This window comes from Zingiber officinale, chromosome 3A (genome assembly GCF_018446385.1).
Source record: "Zingiber officinale cultivar Zhangliang chromosome 3A, Zo_v1.1, whole genome shotgun sequence".
NCBI classification, from domain to species: Eukaryota; Viridiplantae; Streptophyta; class Magnoliopsida; order Zingiberales; family Zingiberaceae; genus Zingiber; species Zingiber officinale.
Genome location: NC_055990.1, coordinates 21,428,321 through 21,449,078, shown reverse-complemented (window position 1 = coordinate 21,449,078; position 20,758 = coordinate 21,428,321). Strand labels below are relative to the sequence as shown.

At 36.0% G+C, this 20,758-nt stretch overlaps 1 protein-coding gene across 1 annotated transcript; it reads left to right on the top strand.

Moving 5' to 3' along the window:
* Positions 1–7,392: 7,392 nt before the first annotated feature.
* On the top strand, positions 7,393–10,998 carry LOC122051379 (phosphate transporter PHO1-3-like). Its single transcript, XM_042612496.1, has 13 exons — positions 7,393–7,638; positions 7,721–8,021; positions 8,171–8,576; positions 8,656–8,704; positions 8,795–8,866; positions 8,937–9,066; positions 9,141–9,264; positions 9,352–9,601; positions 9,695–9,844; positions 9,959–10,111; positions 10,203–10,481; positions 10,593–10,729; positions 10,816–10,998. The coding sequence occupies exons 1-13, from the start codon at positions 7,420–7,422 to the stop codon at positions 10,901–10,903; spliced, it is 2,358 nt and encodes a 785-aa protein (XP_042468430.1). The 5' UTR covers positions 7,393–7,419; the 3' UTR covers positions 10,904–10,998.
* Positions 10,999–20,758: the final 9,760 nt, after the last annotated feature.

The following is a 20,758-nucleotide window of genomic DNA, read 5'->3' as shown; positions in this document are numbered from 1 at the left end:
ACGTAATTTGGGATTGGTGCGGTAGTTCAATAATAGTTCTCTAGTGGAATGAATTATTATTGATAAAATTAAGTTGTGTGTTCAGGGCGAACGCGGGATGCTTTATTTTATCGGGAGACCAAAACCAATTCCTCCTCTCGGTCCCTATCGTAGCCTCTTGTATAGAGAGATTTATACCCACTACATACCCACCTTCTTACCCATTCAATGGGGCCGGCCAAGCTAGCTTGGAACCCAAGCTAGGGCCGGCCAAGACCAAGTGGATGAGCCAAGTTGGTGGCCGGCCAAAGCTTGGGTCCCAAGCTTAGGTGGCCGGCCACTAGAATATTAAAAATGATTTTTATTAAAATTATTTCTTATGTGGATATCATGTTTTTAAAAGAGAGTTTAAAAAATTAAAAATTTCCTTTTATAGCTTTCTACAAAAGATTAAGAGAAGAGATTAATCTCTTTCCTTATTTGTAGATTAAAAGGATGGTTTTAATTTTTGGTAAAAACTTTCCTTATTTGTAAATCATCTACATGTTTAAAAGAGAGTTTAAAATTTGAAATCTTTCCTTATTTGTTGATTAAAAGGTGGATTTTAAATTTTAAGAAAACTTTCCTTTTTAACCATGTTCATGATTTAAAGAGAGTTTAAAAAATTAAATATTCTCTTTTATAAGTTTCTACAAAAGATTAAGAAAAGATTTGATATCTTTCCTTATTTGTAGATTAAAAGAGATTTTAATTTTAGAGATAACTTTCTTTTTATTCACATGTTTAAAAGAAAGATTTTAATTTATTAAATTTCCTTTTTATAAATCAATCATGAAGGGATAAAAATTATTAGAGAAATTTTTATAAATTTCTGGAAACAAATTAGGAAGTTTTAATTTTTGTTTTAATTAAAACTTTCTTTGATTTGGGGAGAAGAGTGGTCGGCCAAATAAATTGGAGAAGAGAAAATTATTTTTAATTAAATAATTTTTTTTTTCAATGGCAAAAGAATTAAGGAAGTTTTTACAACTCATATTTAAATAAATTGCCACACCTTTGACATGGACAATGAGTATTAGATAAATTTAAACTTATCATAATTTTTTGTCACCTTTAAAAATTAATTTAACCCATTTATATATTCAGAGCTAATCCGATTCTCAAGCATTATCCAACTTTTATCCATATTTATAAAACCTAGTTAAACATATAAAAAATTCATATTATTACACCCCATGTCAAATGAAAGTTCTAACAAATACAATACTATAACATTGGTCACAAAATCCACATACGATAATTCCCTACTCAGGTTACAATTTAGAGTTTAGGTACATCACATATTGTAGCCTCTAATAGCATTGAACAAACACAAAATCTGAACTTGTAATTAACTCACAGTGATTGGAAAAGAAATCGAAGAAGTCGTTGGATGTCGCTGTCGTCAGAAGCGCGATCACGGATGAACCGGAAAGCTCTTCGAGTTTCACGAGTCAAATCCCTTTCCTCTCCGATGTTGTCCTTTGCCCATCGTTGCTTCCGCTGCGCACACTGATCACCGTCGCACACCCCACACCAATTGCTCTTGGACGTCAGTATAAATAGGAAGTAAGTAAAACCCAAAATAAGATCAAGTTGCAGTTGTTTGACATCTAATACATGTGAATGAGAGACGTAAGTGCCATTTAAATTTATTACTTGTTTGTCAAATTAGTATTAGTCACAATTCTTGGAACATGGAAAACCACAGAATTCCCCAAATAGCTAGTCCCTCAACATACTTAGTTGTCAATCACCAGAGCAGGGAGGAGGGAAGAGTCACCAGAGGAGGAGAGCACCAGAAGGAGGGAAGAGACGCTGGAGGAGGGAGGGTGTCGGAAGGACGGAAGAGTCACCAGAGGAGAGAGGGCGCTAGAAGGAGGGAAGAGTCGTGGAGGAGAGTGCGTTGAGGAGAAAGGTGCAACGTCGAAATTTTTGTTTTCGTCGCTATTAGCGACTGAATAACTAAATATGGTTATTTAGTCGTTAACTTTTTATGACAAAATTGAATTTTTCGTCGCTAACCCTATGTTTAGTGACAAAATGTAAATATTTCGTCGCTAAACTTTTAGTGGCAAAAAATTTCACTGCTAATTTCATTGCTAATATATATTTAACAAATATATTATTTGTGACGATATTATATTTAGTCTCAAAAAAACGTTACTTAGGTATTTCGTCGTTAATAATTCATCGTTATTTTCTTGATTTTTTTCTTTTAGTGAATTCAAACTTATTTATTTATTTTTTCTTTATTTTTTTATTTATTTATCATATTGATAAGAGTTTTATTAATGAACATCATTCATCGATCAACTTTACTCATGAACATTGTTCATAAATGTTATTTACGAACATTGCTCACGAACATTAACATGGTAAGCATATATGTATTCAAGATTATTTATTTAGTTTAACGAGCTATTTAAGTTTGTTTATTTAATTGATCTTGTGTATATTAATGAACATAAATAAATTCTTACCAAACTAAACACTAAGTTTGTTCATGAACGTTTGGCTCATTTGCATCCCTACTTACGGGCATATGTCTTCGGAAAAAAAACTCTTTCTACCTTTTAGTCAGTTAGTGGCCGGTTATAAACTGATATCATAATTTATCTCTCTTTATATAATCTGAAGATGAACGGTAAAAAATATATGAAAATAAATGTTTGAAAAACCTCATGGATTACTATAAATATATATTATTTTCCAAATGTTGAATGTCTTAAATTATTCATTAATTAAATAAAATTTAAATATTCATAGATTAAATGTCTAAAATTAAACAATATTGTATGTCATAATCCTACTTAGATATTTTGACACAATGGAGAAAAAATTTCTAAGACATTTTATTCATCTAAAATTAAAATGATATATTTATTTTCATTATATAAATGATTAATCAGGTAAAATAACATTGAATCTGAATCTGGAGCGACGAGTCCAACTATATAGAAGTTTTTTATTAATCATTGGAATAAATCGAAAAAAAATATACATAAAAATTTATTCTGACAACTAATATTTTCAAATTCGCTACCACCCTGGAGGCTTTTTATTTTCATTATAGAGCCGTCACACGGTCTATTAGTAAAAATTTTATCATCTATAGTTGGGGTGTTAAACTAATTTAGGATGGCTGCAGATTAGACGGTACAAGTCCACTAAAAAATTTTTAAAATAAAAAATTATGAAAAATGTTGATAATTTTAAATTTAGTTACAGAGTAAACGAGTCGGCTCACGAGTTTTTCATTTTAGTTTTAAACTCGAATCTGTAATGGTTAGCTCGGTTGAATATGTAATAGGTTGACCTGTTTAGGTTCATCAGATGATAAATTAATAAAATTTCAACCCAATTTAAATATTTAAATGGTTTGAAAGGACAGATCAATCAATCCAACTAAGAGGGTAATCGAGCTGAATCGAGCTGAACTCTTGAATGTTTAAATTTGACTCGTTTATAATCGAATTGAGCTTGAACTTTATTTAACAAATATATTCATGACTCACTAACTTATTCGAGCTTTTATCGAGCTTAATAAATATAAATTATAAATTTAAATATTTATTAAAAACTAAATTATATATTTCAAAAAAATTATAATATTCTTATTAAAATTTATAATTTTATTCTAATAAATAAATTTAATATATTATTTCATAAGTAGAATGTAAAATCTATAAATTCAATATCAAAACTATTATATTTTTTATTTAAAAGCTGATACATGATCTTAACAAACATATTCACGAGCTAACGAGTCGAATACTGTGAAACTCGAGTTTGATTTATTTATCTTAACAAGTCTCATTAAACGAGCTCAAATGAGCTTTTATCGAATCGAGCTTCGAATAGCTTATGAACCACTTTGTTCATTTACATCCCTAAATTCAACGTAAATGGACGGTTTTATTAAAAAGGTCTCTTATTTTAAAGTAAAAATAAAAAAAATGTTTTATATTTTAAAATATCTTTATCAAATATTTTTATAATAATTCTTAGCAAAATTATTTAAATATTGTATATTATAGTAATTTGCTTAAAACGGTCTGAGGAGAAGAAGAGAAGAAAAAAATTGAACCCGTCAAATGCTTCCCTGCGCATGCAGCTCCTTTGATCCGCCCATGGAGCACCTCGCGGCGGAAAATTGAACCCTCTAACAGAAAGTCTTCGTCCGCTCTCTTCTGTCGCAGATCGAACTGGTGGCCAAGGAGAATTTCTCAATCTTTTTCCCCTTCCTGCGGATTGCAGAAGCGAGAGGTAGAAGAAGAGAGGCCAAATGAGGAAAATTGCTACGGACGAGGTGAGGAGTTTCTTATATACACCTGAAGGTTACTGGAACCATCGGCCTCCCAGTCATTAGAGCTATAAATGAATCAAGCGTTCGTGAATAAGTTTGGTTTTCGACTTGGTAAGAACTTGTTTACGTTTGTTCAATATACATAAGGTTATTTAAACAAACAAGCTTGAACAACTTGTTAAGCTAAACAAACAAGTTTGAACACATATGTGTTCAACTCGTTAACGTTTGTGAACAATATTCGTGAATAATATTTATGAACAACGTTCATGAACAATGTTTATGAACCATATTTATTAATAAAACTCTTTTCAATATACTAAATAAATAATAAAATAAAATAAAATAAATAAATAAATTTAAATTATCAAACTCAATACTCAATCAAACAACTAAAATTTCAAATAATCAAACAAGCTTGAATTGAGAGTTTGATAACATCTAAACGAACCAAGTTCGAACTAAGCTCAAGTCAAGCTTAAATTGAGAGCTTGATAACATCTAAACGAACTAAGCTCAAGCCAAGCTTCAAACAAGCTCAAGCTCATAAAAAATAAACCAAGTCAAGTTTGAACACTCATTTTAAAAACTTGATTCATTTTAAGCTCGACTCGGCTCAACTTAGTTACCTTATCAAATAAGTTTGAACATCCCAAAGCTCGGCTCGACTTGTTTATAGCTCTATCAGTCATTCTCTTCGGGCCGTTGGATCCTAACATGAACGACAGAGCTAGAGAAATGGTGCGTAATCCGGTTAGTTTACCGGGGCGTGCGTCAAACAGGTCGGGCCGATTTTGATCAAAACGGCCCAACAAGTAGCATGGACCGCCCCAGGTGTGCCACACCTTTTTTTAGTATTTTTTTTTCAAATACAACTTCCATTTATTAATTTTATTTTAAATTTAGCGTTTATAAATAAATCTAATATAATATTTTTTTTAAAAAAAAAATCTAGCACAATATTCATAAAATTTCAAGTTCATAGAGTAATAGTGATTCTCAAGCTTAAATAGTCAATATTTGTTCATAATTGATCAACATGGAGAAAGCATATTATGTAATCTTCTCCTAAATAGCATTATTCCAAGCATAAACCATTAAGATTGGTTTATGCCTACAAAATCCCATTTATTAAGAATAAACTTGAACAAGAATATACCAATAAAATGAATTTGCTACATAACAAATTCTTCATTCCTTCTTAAGCATGCATATGATTCAAGAGAGCATGTGCGACATAATTCATACATATATATATATATATATATAATAAGTTAAAGAACATATTCTTAGTTACGATATATTATTCCCTTTCAATTTGTCAAAATCATTATTGGGAATCAAAGTTGAAGAATCATATTCTCCAAGTTATAGACTCCCTTGTCTTTAGAGGTGATCGGGTATCAAATTAAGTATGTACTTCAGTGATTGAATCAAGTATGGTCTGAAATGCTATTTGGCATCATTAAGGAGGTGTTGGAGGAAATTTGGACAAGAAGGAAGATCGAGCATTATGCTATTCCACCCTGCAAGTTTTCAATGTTTGTTTCTGTGGTTGCATTGTGTGATTTGATGATGAACTTCAAATTGTTCATTAGGGGTTGGGCAGTAAACGAATCAAGATAAGATGATTGAATCAAGTCAAATTGAGTCTAAAATGAATAAAACTATTGAAATGATTGTTCAAATTTGACTTTATTTATTTTTTATGAATTTGAGTTTTGGTCAAATTTGACTTGAGCTTGGTTGATTTATATATTAACTAGCTCTTAATTCAAGTTTGTTTGCTTGTTTAAAATTTTTATATTTTAAGTTTATTTAATTGAGATTATTAAGTTTTATGATATAAACTTATTTTTTTCATTTTAAAAGTTTTTTTTTTTATTATTTAGTGTGTTAATAAGAATTTTATTGATGAACATTATTTACGAATATTAATAAGTTGAGAAGTATTTTGCTATCAGCAATTGACCTCCAAACCTCTTGAAAGCAACAAGAAACACATTCATTCTCAATACGACAACTAGTATCATACTCATAAAAGTAAAAAAAAAAATCACCCTTTTTACAGAACAAAGTAGAAAAATAGCAGCATAACATGCAAATTAATGGAGGAGAGGGATGATGACTCTGATGATGTGCATTGCAGTCCATCTCAGACCACACCAATTGCAGTGCCTTGCCATTTGATAGGGAAGCCAAAAGGACAAATGAATACAGGAACAAATTCCAAATGCTCCTTGCAAAGAAGTGGAACTGAAAGCTCAAAAGGGAGATGACCAGCATTTGTAGGGCATCAAGCCATGCATGGCTAAAGTAGGAGCATGTAAAGTCCAACATGGCAGAGATTAGGGTTGTGCATTAAAGGTAGAAAGGCATTTAGTTTGTGGACTCCATGTATGAGCTAGACTTTTGAATCCATCCCTTTGTGATAAGGCGCGATATGATGGACTAGATTTTTCAGTGCGGCATAGTCATGTTTTATCGTAAAAGATTAAGTTTTGTGAGGAAAAAATTAACCGGAGTTTCATACATCGGGCTTCTAAGATGTGTACTTTTCGTATGATCACATTCTAAGCATGAAACAAACTCTTATTTGGAATTTTGCATGATTGTGAATAGGTGAATTTTTCACTAGCAAAGCATTTCAAAAACAAAGGAGAAACGGGAGACTAATTATGTTAAATTGTTCTTGTCTTTCATCGTGTGTTTGTATCATAGTTTCGACCTTAAAAATTATTATAATTTTGACCTTAAAAATAATATTTTACAATAGACCCTTGTTCGAGCACTTAAAAAGGTGTCACATTCCCCTTCACTCCCTGTCTTTGTTCCTTCCTCCTCACTCTGTCTCTCTCTTCTCTTCACTGAGCATCATCCCTGCCACCATTCTTCCAAGTGGAAGAAGGTGCAGCTACATCAACCCTAGAATTATGCACGGTATATTTACTGAGAATGTGCCGCAGCAGCACCACCACCGACGCCAAATGATTCCTTGGCCCCTGCCTTCAGTCTCGTCAGTTATAAAATGCTTTCATGGTTTCCATTCCACACACCCACCGATCTCCTCCACCACCGCCGCCCCCGTTGAAATGGTGAAGTTCTCGAAGCAATTCGAGGCGCAGCTCGTTCCTGAGTGGAAGGAGGCGTTCGTTGATTACTGGCAGCTGAAGAAGGACGTCAAGAGAATGCAAGCTTCCCGCGAGAACACTACTGCGCCGCCGCCTTCTTTGGCCCTCGCATTGCTCTCCTCTTGGAGGAAGCTCCCTCCGTTCGATTCCATTCCGCGCAAGGAGCACGGAACTATTCAGGCACTCCCTCTCTTTCGCCTTGATTGCCTCAAAATCCGATTTTTTTTGTTTTTTTTTAATGTGTGTTTGTGGTTTGTTTTAGATTCACAGGAAGCTAATGAACTCGGCGAGTAGGGGAGTCATGTACGAGACTGAATTGCTGGAGCAGTTCGCCGATAGTGATGCCGCGAGGGAGTTCTTCGTGCGGCTGGACCTCCAGCTCAACAAGGTGAATCAGTTCTACAAGGGCAAGGAGAAGGAGTTCGTTGAGAGAGGGGAGTCGCTCAAGAAGCAGATGGAGATCCTCCTCGAGCTCAAGGCGGCTCTCAAGAACCAGAAGGGCCAGGTTTCAGTGGGTGATGATCCGAAGGATGATCCTTCCATTTCCTGCTCGATCATCTGCGGTGAGAAAATCATTTCTTTCGAATTTGTGTCTTTCTTTTTTGAAGGATTAAAAAAAGGCAGTTGGGAGGGAAAGTTCATGTGAGGGTGCACACAGAAAGCATGCCATTTGATACTGTAACTGAACCTTTTTTTTATTTTTTTTTTGTAGAAGAAGATGCTATGAAGGAAGAACAAGAACAGGCCCAAGAGATCCTAGCAACTGAATATGAAAGTGCTGATTTCCAGTTTGTAGACCCACCTCAGGGATCCGACGAGTTGGAGAAGCCGAAGACCACCGATCGTCTAGACGAAGTGAAGCTGAGGAGTCTCTCTGGAAGAGCATTCACCTTGCAGGGAAAGAACCTATTGATCAAAATTCCCCTTACTACACCTTCAAGGACCATCTCTGCCTTGGCATACTTATTCCGAGAGGACTTAGGTAGCCAATTGAGGAAATGTGGATCGCAGAGTGGCAAGCTGAACATCAACAAGGCCAAGATCCACCGTGCCGAGAAAATGATCAGAGGGGCCTTCGTCGAGCTCTACAAAGGGCTGGGTTACCTCAAAACTTATCGGTGAGTTTTTGAGCTCTACAAAGAACCTTAGCATTTCTAGCATGTTGTGTTGAGTTTCTTTTCTAGTTTCTTGTTTCAGAACTTTGAACATGTTGGCTTTTGCGAAGATTCTGAAGAAGTTCGACAAGGTATTGACTCACAAAAGCTAATCTAACTCGCTGCAAAATGATTGTTGGAACTGTAAACATTGAGATACATATTGGAAAAATCTATTTCAGGTGACAGGAAAGCAAGTTCTGAACACATATCTCAAAGTGGTGGAAGTCTCCTACTTCAATAGTTCAGACATGGTAATCGAGAATCTTTGAACTTCACCAATGACTCGCAATATCGAGTGCTAATCATTCGTGTCAACAATAGGCAATGAAGTTGATGGACGAAGTCGAAGAACTATTCATCAAACACTTTGCAGATGACAACAAGCAGAAGGCCATGAAGTACCTCAAAACCCATCAACATAAAGAATCTCATGGTGTCACCTTCTTCATTGGTAATAAATGAGGCTTCTATCACTGAACCTGAGGCATTGGCCATTACTTACAAGTCACTAATTCTCTTGAACAGGCCTTTTTACCGGATGCTTCATCGCGATGTTCATCGGATATTGCATAATGGCACATATGGCCGGCATGTACACCGGGCAATCGGATACTACTATCTACATGGAAACAGTGTATCCAATCCTAAGGCAAGTATTGCACTCAAAGCTGATAGCTTACAGTTCAATGTGCTTTTCTCATCTAACATGGCGCAAACTCGTATCAACTAATCGCAGCATGTTCAGCCTCTTGTTCCTACATTTGTTCCTTTACGGATGCAACATCTTCATGTGGCGAAAGACGAGAATAAACTACGCCTTCATATTTGAATTTGCTCATACAAAAGAGCTGAAGTATAGGGAAGTTTTCCTCATTTGTACCACAGCCATGACTGCGGTGGTAGGAGTGATGTTTGCTCACTTGGTCCTTATTGCAAGAGGGCACTCCTCGACTCATGTCCAAGCAATCCCTGGATTCCTCTTCCTGGTAATCTCATGCTTGTGATTCTAAAAATTGTTGGTGTGCATTAGTTCATACTTTGTAGCACAGAGTAACATGATTTATTCTTGCATCTTGCAGATGTTTATGGCATTGCTCATTTGCCCATTTGACATTGTGTATCGGTCGAGTCGCTATCACTTCTTGAGAGTGATCAGGAATATCATGTTGTCCCCTTTATACAAGGTAGTAATGGTGGATTTCTTCATGGCTGATCAACTCTGTAGTCAGGTACTCATTTTATCCAAGCATTCAATTTCTTTCTCATTCTTTAGACGAAGATCGTCCCTTGATACATCAAAAGAAGCTTGATACTTATGAAGAAGTTCTATTGCTGAAAAACAGGTCCCAATGCTCAGAAATATGGAATTTGTGACTTGTTACTACATAACAGGTAGTTATCGAACGCAAGACTATGGGTATTGCATGAGATCCAAGCATTTCAAAGACTTATCTTATGCTGTCTCATTCCTCCCTTACTACTGGAGAGCTATGCAGGTCTCTTTCTCTTGCTGCTTTTCACATTTATCGCAGCGATTTTGTGCTTCGATACATGAAAAGTCACATATTTTATGTTACGATCGCGCAGTGTGCTAGAAGATGGTTTGATGAAGGAGAGACAAGCCACCTAGTCAACTTGGGGAAGTATGTTTCTGCCATGCTTGCGGCCGGTGCCAAAGTAGCCTATGAAAAGGAGAACAACATCGGCTGGCTTTTGCTTGTCGTGGTGGTGTCCAGCGCTGCCACTGTCTACCAACTCTACTGGGACTTCGTTAAGGATTGGGGTTTGCTCCAACTCGACTCCAAGAACCCGTGGCTTCGAAGCGAATTGATCCTCCGAAGGAAGTATGTGTACTACATTTCCATGGTATGCCATCCTAATGACTTGGTGATGAAAACAAACCTTCACTTTAGCAGTGTCTTCTTTAGTTCCTTTCCGAAAGATATCAGATCAAGCAATGTGTCCTCGACTTTGCAGGGTCTGAATCTCGTTATGCGACTTGCGTGGTTACAAACAGTCCTCCATTACAATTTCGGAAATGTGGACTACAGAGTTACTTCATTCTTCTTGGCGGCTATCGAGGTGATTAGACGAGGGCAATGGAACTTCTATAGGTAAGTCCTTTGCACGATATTCAGGTTTGTCCATGGCTCCAAGTTGTACGGTATCAGTCTAAGGGTGAAATATAATGATGTTTCAGGTTGGAAAATGAGCATCTTAACAATGCAGGAAAGTTCAGGGCTGTCAAAACTGTTCCACTGCCTTTTCATGAAGTGGATCAGGATTAGTGTTGAATAAGGATTGAAGAGGGAGGAGTTTATATTAGGAATTATACACACTGATTTGTTCTCAAGATGTATACAGTGGAAAGCATCATTCATCATGTTCTTTTTTTTTTTTTTTTTTTTTTTTTTTTTTGCACTTCATAATTTGCAACATGTAACTATGGAACACTGGTTTCTGGTTTAAACTCAAATGCCATAAACTTCATGGTAGAACCATCCATAAACTTCATGGTAGAACCATCCAAATAAAAGATGTTCATCGTCGCCTCTTGCTCCTTTTGTATGTATTCACTATTATCGATATACGGTTGATTAAGTGTCCAAAAAAAATGATAAATCCAACTAGTCTTAGGATGACTGGTCTGGTTTCATGAAAATTTTCTATCGATCATCAAAATAAATCAGGAAGCGTTCACGATGAACAACCTAAAAGCTCAGCATCATATGAGGTGGTTCAACCTAAAGAGCCCTAACTATCTAGCCATAAGTAATGATTCATACCTCATTGACAAGGTGTCTGACCCATACTGTTGATCATTGTTGACTCTTTGTATACAACTCTTATAGTTATTTTAGTGGACGATATCGGCACACCAAACCTACTTAAATATTAGCCCAAAAGGATTTCACTGTTTTTTTAAAGAAGAAACAATACAGGATTCTATTCGGATGCCAATATAGCATTACATCTAAGGTAATCATAATTGTAATAAAAGATAATTATATTTGATTCTATCCGAAAGTCGATGAGTTGAAAAGTTGGGGATGTGGATGCCCCGCTGACTGCTCGTAAACTCCGTTTCACTCTGCAAAGCAGAAGACATCAGTGCCGAGCCAGGGAAGGAGTCCCCAGCGTTGCCCCTCCAACGCTCAAGTCAGTCACCGGCGATGATGTAGAAAGCGGAGCAACAGAAATGAAGACTATAGCGCAAACAATGTATATCGCATACCTCCGCCGATGCTTGGACTCCCCCCTTTATATAGAGCTTCTGTAACGCGTGTGCATGCTTCCCCAAGCGAGCACGTTTCTCAAAATTTCCTCTGAAAAGACTTGTCAGTAAAGTGTCCCTGATAAAATACCTTAACAAGCCGAGCATATCTCTGATGTGATAGTGGAAGGTTCCATCGTACGATCTTCCTGTCGACTATGCCTGGTGTCAACGACACTCACTCTCACAAGGATGTCGAGAGGTAACACAGTGGGTCTGTTGCTGGGCCGAGCGGGTTAGCCGCTCGACCGGAGATCCGCTGCGCGTGTACTGCGTCTGCTCGACCATGACTCCGCTGAGCCTGTACCGAGTCCTGTTGCCTGGCCAAGCAGGGTAGCTGATCGGCCAGGATTCTGCCTATCGTCTCCTTCTCCTAGCGTCAAACACTCCATTGAGCCTGTCGTTTGACACCTCCCCGAGTCAAAAGGTGGGGTCGGACCAGAAACTTCTCCTCCCGGTCGGGGGCCTGATCGCCCGACCGACCAATGAGATTATCCTTCGTTTGACCATATGATACCTGAACGTTGACCTCCTTGACTCTAACCTTCATTGTGGCAACCGACCCCTTCCGGGTGGACCCCTTCATATCGTCATATCACATACCTCCCCCTCAAGTCTAGTTGAAAAAGGCTGCAAGTCCGACTGACTGGACAATTTGTTAATGACACTTTTCACCCGATCGGCTTACGACCCTACTTAGCTCCAGATCGGACCGACATAGCCCGACGGTCGACTATGCGACCACTCCTTTGTGACTGAGCATGTCAGCAACTTTCTTTGTCGATTGACTTGTTGAAGACTGTCATTCGACAATATGTCTGCTTCCTTACGCCGATCAGCACAACGAACATTCATATTTAGAAAACCTTTTCTCGCTCTTCTTTGGGTGAGCGCGCTCCGGGCTTACGCCAACCATATTTTTGGAAGCCGTGCAAATCCCTGCTCATGATGGTTGAGCGCGCCTCTATGCCTCTTTAATTGTCTTTATTAAATGTCATCCCGTGGACAAGCGCCATGTGTCTGTTGGTTGGTCCTAGGAAGATCGTACCGGCTCCACTGTACAGAAATTTTGTACAAGTGTCGAACCTTTCCTAAACAACCTATTGTGTTCTTTAGAAATTAAATTAGGAATCACAAACGGAACTTAACATTATTTATTCCAAATTTAACTTATCTGTTCTTAATGGTTTAGACTTAGATCGCAAGCGAAACTTAACACTATTGATCCAAATTCACCTATGTTATAAATTTAATTAAATATTAATTTCCAAAATTAACTTCCAGGACTGCATGGCGAGACACTAGTCCTTCTTGGGTATGAGATCATCCACCACCGCCTAGACAAAGCCTTTTAAGGAAAGCTAATATTTAATTTTCTTATATAACTCTAGGTTTAACCAAAAGGAACAATCGAATCACAAATTCGAAACACAACAAAAAAACACAAACTCGAATCACAAATTCGAAACTCTAGAATCATATGTCTCTTGTGTTTGGAATTCATACAAAGGAAAACTAGCATGATGCGGAAAACAATTACTAGTTATACCTTTTCTTTGTATGCTAATAACCTCGAGATCTTCTGCCGTATTCCTTGTTCCTTGCCTCCTCTTGGACGTCGTGTGGGCGACGATCCTCCAAGATGAACACCACCCAAAAGCTCCTCATTCTTCTCTAATATTCGGACACCACAACTACCAAGGAAAAAGAGAGCAAGTGGAAAGGAAAAGAGAGGGGCCAGCCACAAGAGAGAGCACAAGCAATAGAATAAGAATTGATCTCTCATGAGGCTTCTCCTCCCCTTCTTTTATAATACTTGCCCAAGGCAAACAAGGAAAGATTTTTACCAAAAATTAAAATCTTCCTCTTATTTTTCCTTTCCTCCTTTTTATTTCCTTTTTCTTCCTCTTGATTGATTCAATTGATTGGCTGACCCATTGCTTGGGCACCAAGCAAGGGTGGCTGACCCTAAGAGGAAGGAAATAAAAATTTTATAAAAATTTTATAAGCAAAGAAGGAAAGTTCTTATAAAATTTTACAAGCTCTCTTTTAATCTCCTAATGTGGATGTTTAAAAAAGGAAAGTTTTCTTTATTTTAAAACAAGTTTTAAAATTTAAAACTTCTCATTTAAAATTTCCTTTTTTTAACATGGTGACAAAAAAGGAAAGTTTCAAATTTAAAACTCCCTTTTTAAAAACCATGAGGATGGTTAAAAAATGAAAGTTTTAAAACTTTTAAACTTTCTTTTAAACCATGTGGCCTAATTCAAATAAGGAAAGTTTTATAATTTAAAATCCCTCTTTTAAAACTTATAAATATCTACAAAGAGAATATTTTAAAAATTCAAAACATCCCTCATAATTTGAATTATGTGGTCGGCCCCCTTTGCAAAACTTATGGTCGGCCCCTTTAGAGAAGATAGTGGCCGACCCTTGGCTTGGTCACCAAGCCCTGGGTCGTCCCCCTCTTGGACACAAAGATGAGCTTTTCATGGGTGGATATGAGGTATTAATGAGGCTACGACAAGGACCTAGAGAATAAATTGGTTTTGGCCTCCCGACGAGCTCGAGTATCCCGTGTTCACCCCGAACAGACAACTCAAGTTCATCAATAATAACTCATTCCACTAGAAAGTTATTATTGCACTGCCGCACCAATCCCAAATTACATTATGGGCTCCTTCTTATCATGAGTGTGTTAATCTCCCTGTGTTTAAGATATCGGATGTCCACTAATTAATTGAATTACTGACAACTCATTTTAATTAATGGCTTAGTCCAAGAGTAGTACCATTCAACTTTATCGTCATGTCGAACTAAGTCCACCTGCAGGGTTTAACATGACAATCCTTATGAGCTTCTCTTGGGGACATTATCAACCTAGATTACTAGGACACAGTTTCCCTCTATAATCAACAACACACACTATAAGTAATATCATTTCCCAACTTATCGGGCCTTTTGATTTATCGAACTAAATCTCACCCTTTGATAAGTCAAAGAAATAAATATTAAATATATGTGCTTGTCATTATATTAGGATTAAGAGCACACACTTCCATAATAACTGAGATCTTATTCTTTTATTTAGTCAGTATAAAAAGAAACCGCCTCAATGGTCCTACTCAATACACTCTAAGTGTACTAGTGTAATTATGTAGTCAAGATAAACTAATACCTAATTACACTACGACTGTTCTGATGGTTTGTTCCTTTCCATCTCAGTTGTGAGCTACTATTTATAATTTACAAGGAACTGATAACATGATCTTCTGTGTGTGACACCACACACCATGTTATCTACAATATAAATTAATTGAACAACTACACTTCACATATAAATGTAGACATTTTTTACCAATGTAATTCTTTATTTTAAAATAAATGTTTACAAAAAGCTAGGCTTTTAGTATACACTCTAATAGTGCCCCGCCTACTACAGTCGCACGCTTGACGTGATAGACGGATATCCGCTGACGATGTGACCTTTGGCGCTTCAAATTTAAAGACCAAATTTCTACCTGGGTTTCCGCAACCTAGATCGGACGGCTTCGATCTGCCGGCCTCGAGGTTTATAAACCCGTGCTTGTCGCTGCCTTCCTTTGCGAATTTCCGTCTTCTAGTTCATCCGACGACAATCTGTCTCTGCTCCTGTGCGATTTCCTTCCTCCGTTGCTCTCTAGCAACATTCCAGTAAGCTTTTCTTCCCTCCAATCGTATCTTTTCGCTGCCTTCTTTGTTTTTTGCAATGGCGAGTTCTTCACAGCCTCTTGTCGTCGTCCCTAGGCCTTGGTATATCTCTATCGAGTCCAGGTTTCATGTCGGCGACGATGAGAGCCTGACAGCCGCCTTTAAGTTTCCTTCCGATTACCAAGTTCTTCTTCCTTTTCTGTTCGATCGACCAAATTCTCCGCCACCCGGCTGTCTTTGTTTCTTTAGGGATCAGTTTATCGCTTGTCTGCGATTTTTGATTCACCCCTTCTTTCCTGTCGTATGTAAATATTTTCACATCTCTCTTCATCAACTAGTGTCGAACTCCTTTCAGCTGCTGTGCGGGGTGATGATTTATTCCGCCTGCATGATATTCCTCTCACTCCCCGGCCTTTTCATTATTTTTATTATCCAAAATTATTCGAGCAGGGGACCTTTCTCTTCCAAGCCTGAGTGGGCTTAGTTTTCTTCGATAAAATATCGACCTCCAACAAGCATTAGAGGGAGTACTTCTTTTTTGTGTGTTTTCCCAAGCGGCCAGACTTCCCGACCAACTGGCAACTCGAAGTGGCGAATCAGCCTCCACTTAAAAAGTACAAGAGCCAATCGGACTACCTTAATGCAGCTTCAATGTTGGCCGGTCAGAAATATGGCACCACAAGTTGCTGCTGGAGGGTGTTCTCTACGTTTTCGGCTTGAGTCTGATCCACACAAGGCTTCCGTCCAGCCAAGGTATGCAGCTTCTTCACTTCTTCCTTTGATTCTAACTGATTTTTCTTCTTCTTTTACAACTGACATCATGTTGCGTGCGCGTCTGGCCGGAAAGGCCAAACTTGTGGATGTTGAGATCAATGAGGCAGTTGCGACCGAGTTGGAGAGCTGCGGTCTGTAGCCAATCGGCTCTCAAAATGACTCGCACGGTGAGAGTGAGGGGGCGGTTGGTGCATCGAACCCTCCCTCCAAACGACTGTCCGTGATTCCGGTGGACCCTCCTCTGGGGAACCTTTGATATAGCGCAAGAGGCGTCGGGAGGAAATTGTTGGTGCAGTTAGCACTAACGGTCTAACTCAGGTTTTGATGAATGACAAATCAGGTTAAGTTAGGTTTGTTATGATCTAACACTCTGATCGAATGTGCAGATGAAGTCCAGACAGGTCGACGGGCTGACCGGATGTCTGGCACGAAGTCCAAGCGGGTCGACGGGCTGATCGGACGCTTGGCGAGAAGTCCAGCTAAGTCGACGGGCTGACTGGATAGCTGGCGAGAAGTCCAAGCGGGTCGACGGGCTGATTGGACACTTGGCGAGAAGTCCAGCTAGGTCAACGAGTTGACCGGATAGCTGGCGAGAAGTCCAGACGAGTCGAAGGGCTGACCGGACGTCTGGCAGGTGAGTAAAGGTAAGTCACTGGAAGGGAGTGACTGTGAGGACGCGCTCCCGGGAAGGGAACATTAGGCGTCGATCCGGCTTAGATCCATTTCGGATATCTAAGTCGAGATCGTGACTAGATTCTAGTCTTGGAAAGACGGAATCTAAGTCATACTCATTTTGCTAAACTATAAAATGAACTAACACTCTGTTTTGCAGGTTATAATTTATCTACTTGCCTCGGACTAACCTTGTTTTGCAGGAAAGATGCTCCCTGGAAAAAGGTGGTCCGGGCGCCCGGAAGGGATCCGGACGCCCGGGAGGCAAAATTTATCCAAACGCGGCGTCGCCACGTGGAGCTCATTGGTTGGACCTGCCACGTCTCACCAGGGCGCTCGGAAGGGATCCAGGGCGCCCCAAGCTTCATATAAAAGAAGGGCCAGAGGCAGAGCTTCAACAACAACTCAGAATCTGCTTTCCTACGCTCCTGCAACGCTGCGAAGTTCCGACAACGCTATTCTTTTAATTTCTTCTTCTGTCGGTATAGCTTTACTTTGTTTTTCATTAGCATTCCTGTATCAGTTTGTAATAGTTATCGAATTGCTAGTGAATTGCCCATCGAAAGCACCCTCGTGTGCGGACCTTGGAGTAGGAGTCGACACAGGCTCCGAACCAAGTTAAATTGGTTCTGTGTTAGCATTGATTTTCTTTTCCGCTGCGCTTACTCTTATCGACGAACGGTTTTCGATATTCACCCCCCCTCTATCGAACGTCTACGCCTTTCATTTTTTCCCTCCAAAACTATTTTTGAAAAATACATCGTCATCTCTTCACCATTGTTTAGTATTGACAAAATATTACATTTTCAAAATTTTGAAATAATATTTTTTTTTAAATATTTTATTAATATTTTATTATTATTTTCGAAAATAGTGAAATATTATTTTTTCCAGTACTGCTAATCCAAGACCAAGTCTTGGGATTTTTTGTCTGTTTCTCTGTGTGCAAGAATAATGCCTCTTCAAGAAGGATGGAACCCCAACGAACCACCACCGTACGATCAAGATTTCAACTACTGGAGGCGAAGAATGGAATGTTTCTTAGGAAGTCTAAACTTTGACTATTGGCTGATATTGAGAAAACTCTCTCAGAACTCAGATATAAACACAAATGTAAGTAAAATTATTTGTAATGTTTTACCTAACAATGTTTTATGCAGACTAGAAAAGTACAAAGATGGACATGAGCTTTGGACCTAGTTAATCAAACTTCACGAGGAGCCGATGAAGCTCGAGGATCAAGTAAAAATCGAATCCGAACTCGGGTTAGATTCAATCGAAAAGCCTACTGAATTAGGGGATGCGGTTAAGGTGAGTAATATTTATCAAAATACTCCTGCTAATAGTAGTTTAAAGAATATACATGTTAATTTGGATATTTCTGGAAATATCTGTGAAAATAGTATAGCTGGCAATACTTGCAAAAATACCCCTAGGATATTTTCTAATAAAATAAATCTAATTAATTTAGAAAATTCAGAAAATATGAAAATAATTAATAATCCTAAAAAATCAAATTTAAACCTAAACAACTGAAAGTTCAAATAATAATGATGATAAGGTCAATATTAATCTAGATAGTATCAATTCAGAAAATCCTATCCAAACCCAAGATAATTTAATTAACAAAAAATTAAATTTTAAATATAATACTTATTTAATAAATTTCACTAATTATATCAACTTAAAAGATAAAGAAAATATAAGGATAAAATCAAACACTCTGATAAAATCAAAAATAAATTTAACAAACTTAAAATTAAATGTTAAAGATAACATATTAAACAAAGATAATCTAGAAAATTCAAAATTAACAGTTAATAAAAGGTTAAAAGATAAACCTTTAAAGAAATATAATTTAAACAATTTGATTAATTCAAACTCGAAAATTAATAAAAACTCAATTATTAACAATAATCTATTTAATAAAGACAATTCAATTAACTTAATAAAATTGAAATTGAAAGAAAATTCAAATATTAAATACACTCTCTTAAAAAATGATAATTTGACAAATTTAATTAATTCAAAATTAAAAACTTAAATCTAAATTACAAATTTAACATTAAATTTTAACCAAAACTTAACTATAATAAACCCAGAACTAAAAATTAAATTAACGGCCAATAATTCAGGGGAGGCTCCAGAATAGCTGTACCTCCAAAATTAACCTACCCGACAAGGGTAACCCTAACCAACCTACCCGACAGGGTAACCCTAATCAACCTACCCGACAAGGTAACTATGACTAGTTAGAAAGGGTTTAAGTTTAACTTGAAAAATGGTATTGGTGAAGTTTTGGATGATAGTACGTTAGGGAAGCTTAGTCTATGCATGTCTAGGAAGATATGGCTTCGACCTAGTGCATTTGGCTAAGTGGAACTGACCGAAGCTACCCTTTATGGATCTTAACCAGTTAGACCAAGGTTTTGTACTAAGTCCAGTGGATATGACTATTTGGAAAACCTCGAAGGCATGGTTACTTTAATGATGTCTGAGTGACTCACCATAGCCCAGAAGTTTATCCAGAGAACGCCTATTTGTTGAATCCAAAGCTAAACCTGAATCTAACACAAGTTAAAAACAAATCCTAAAATTGAACCTAATTCATCTCACAAAATTATAGGATTACCTGATTGAAAACATAGATCGGGTGAGATGACTAAGAACCTAAAATGAACGAAAATAAAATTAAATTAATTAAAATTAAATTAAACTAAATCAAATTTAAATAAAATTAATTAAATTAAATTAAATTGATTAAATTAAATTAAATTTAAATTAATTAATTAATTAAAATTAAAATTAAAATTAAATTAAAATTAAATTAAATTAAATTAAATTAAATTAATTAAATTAATTAAATTAAATTAATTTAAGTTAAATTAAATTAAATCAAATTACAATTAAAAGTAATTTTTTTTAATTAAAAATTTTATTGAACTTAATTTAAAAAAAAACAAAAACTATTTTTAAAATCATTTTAAAAATTCTTTCAAAAATTATTTTAAAAACTATTTTTAAAATCATTTTAAAAATTCTTTCAAAAATTATTTTGAAAACTATTTTAAACTATTTTAAAATCATTTTAAAAATTCTTTCAAAAATTATTTTGAAAATTATTCTAAAAACTATTTTAAAAATCATTTTAAAAATTCTTTCAAAAAATATTTTGAAATTCATTTTAAAAACTATTTTTAAAATCATTTTAAAAATTCTTTCAAAAATTATTTTGAAAATTATTCTAAAAACTATTTTAAAATAATTTTAAAAATTCTTTTAAAAACTTTTAAAGCTCATTTTAAAAAAAAAACTTTTAAAAATTATTTTAAAAACTTTTAAAACTTATTTTAAAAATCTTTTAAAACTTTTTTAATATATTATTTTAAAAATTATTTTAAAAACTTTTAAAAATCATTTTAAAAATTCTTTTTTAAAAAATTTATTTTAAAAAAATTTAAAAATCATTTTAAAAATTCCTTTTATTTTTAACTTTTAAAACTCATTTTATAAGTTCTTTTAATCATCATTTTAAAGTCATGTTAAATTTAAGACACTTAAGTTTATTAAAATTTTAAAACTTAAATTTAAAACTACTTAAATTATAACTTAGAATTAAAACTTTAAATTTATACCTAAGATAAAACTTAAAACTTAAAATTTTGACTTTAAACTTAATCAAGTAATTGTTTAAGTCTAACCTTATTTGAGAACTAAGGTTGATTTGATTAGA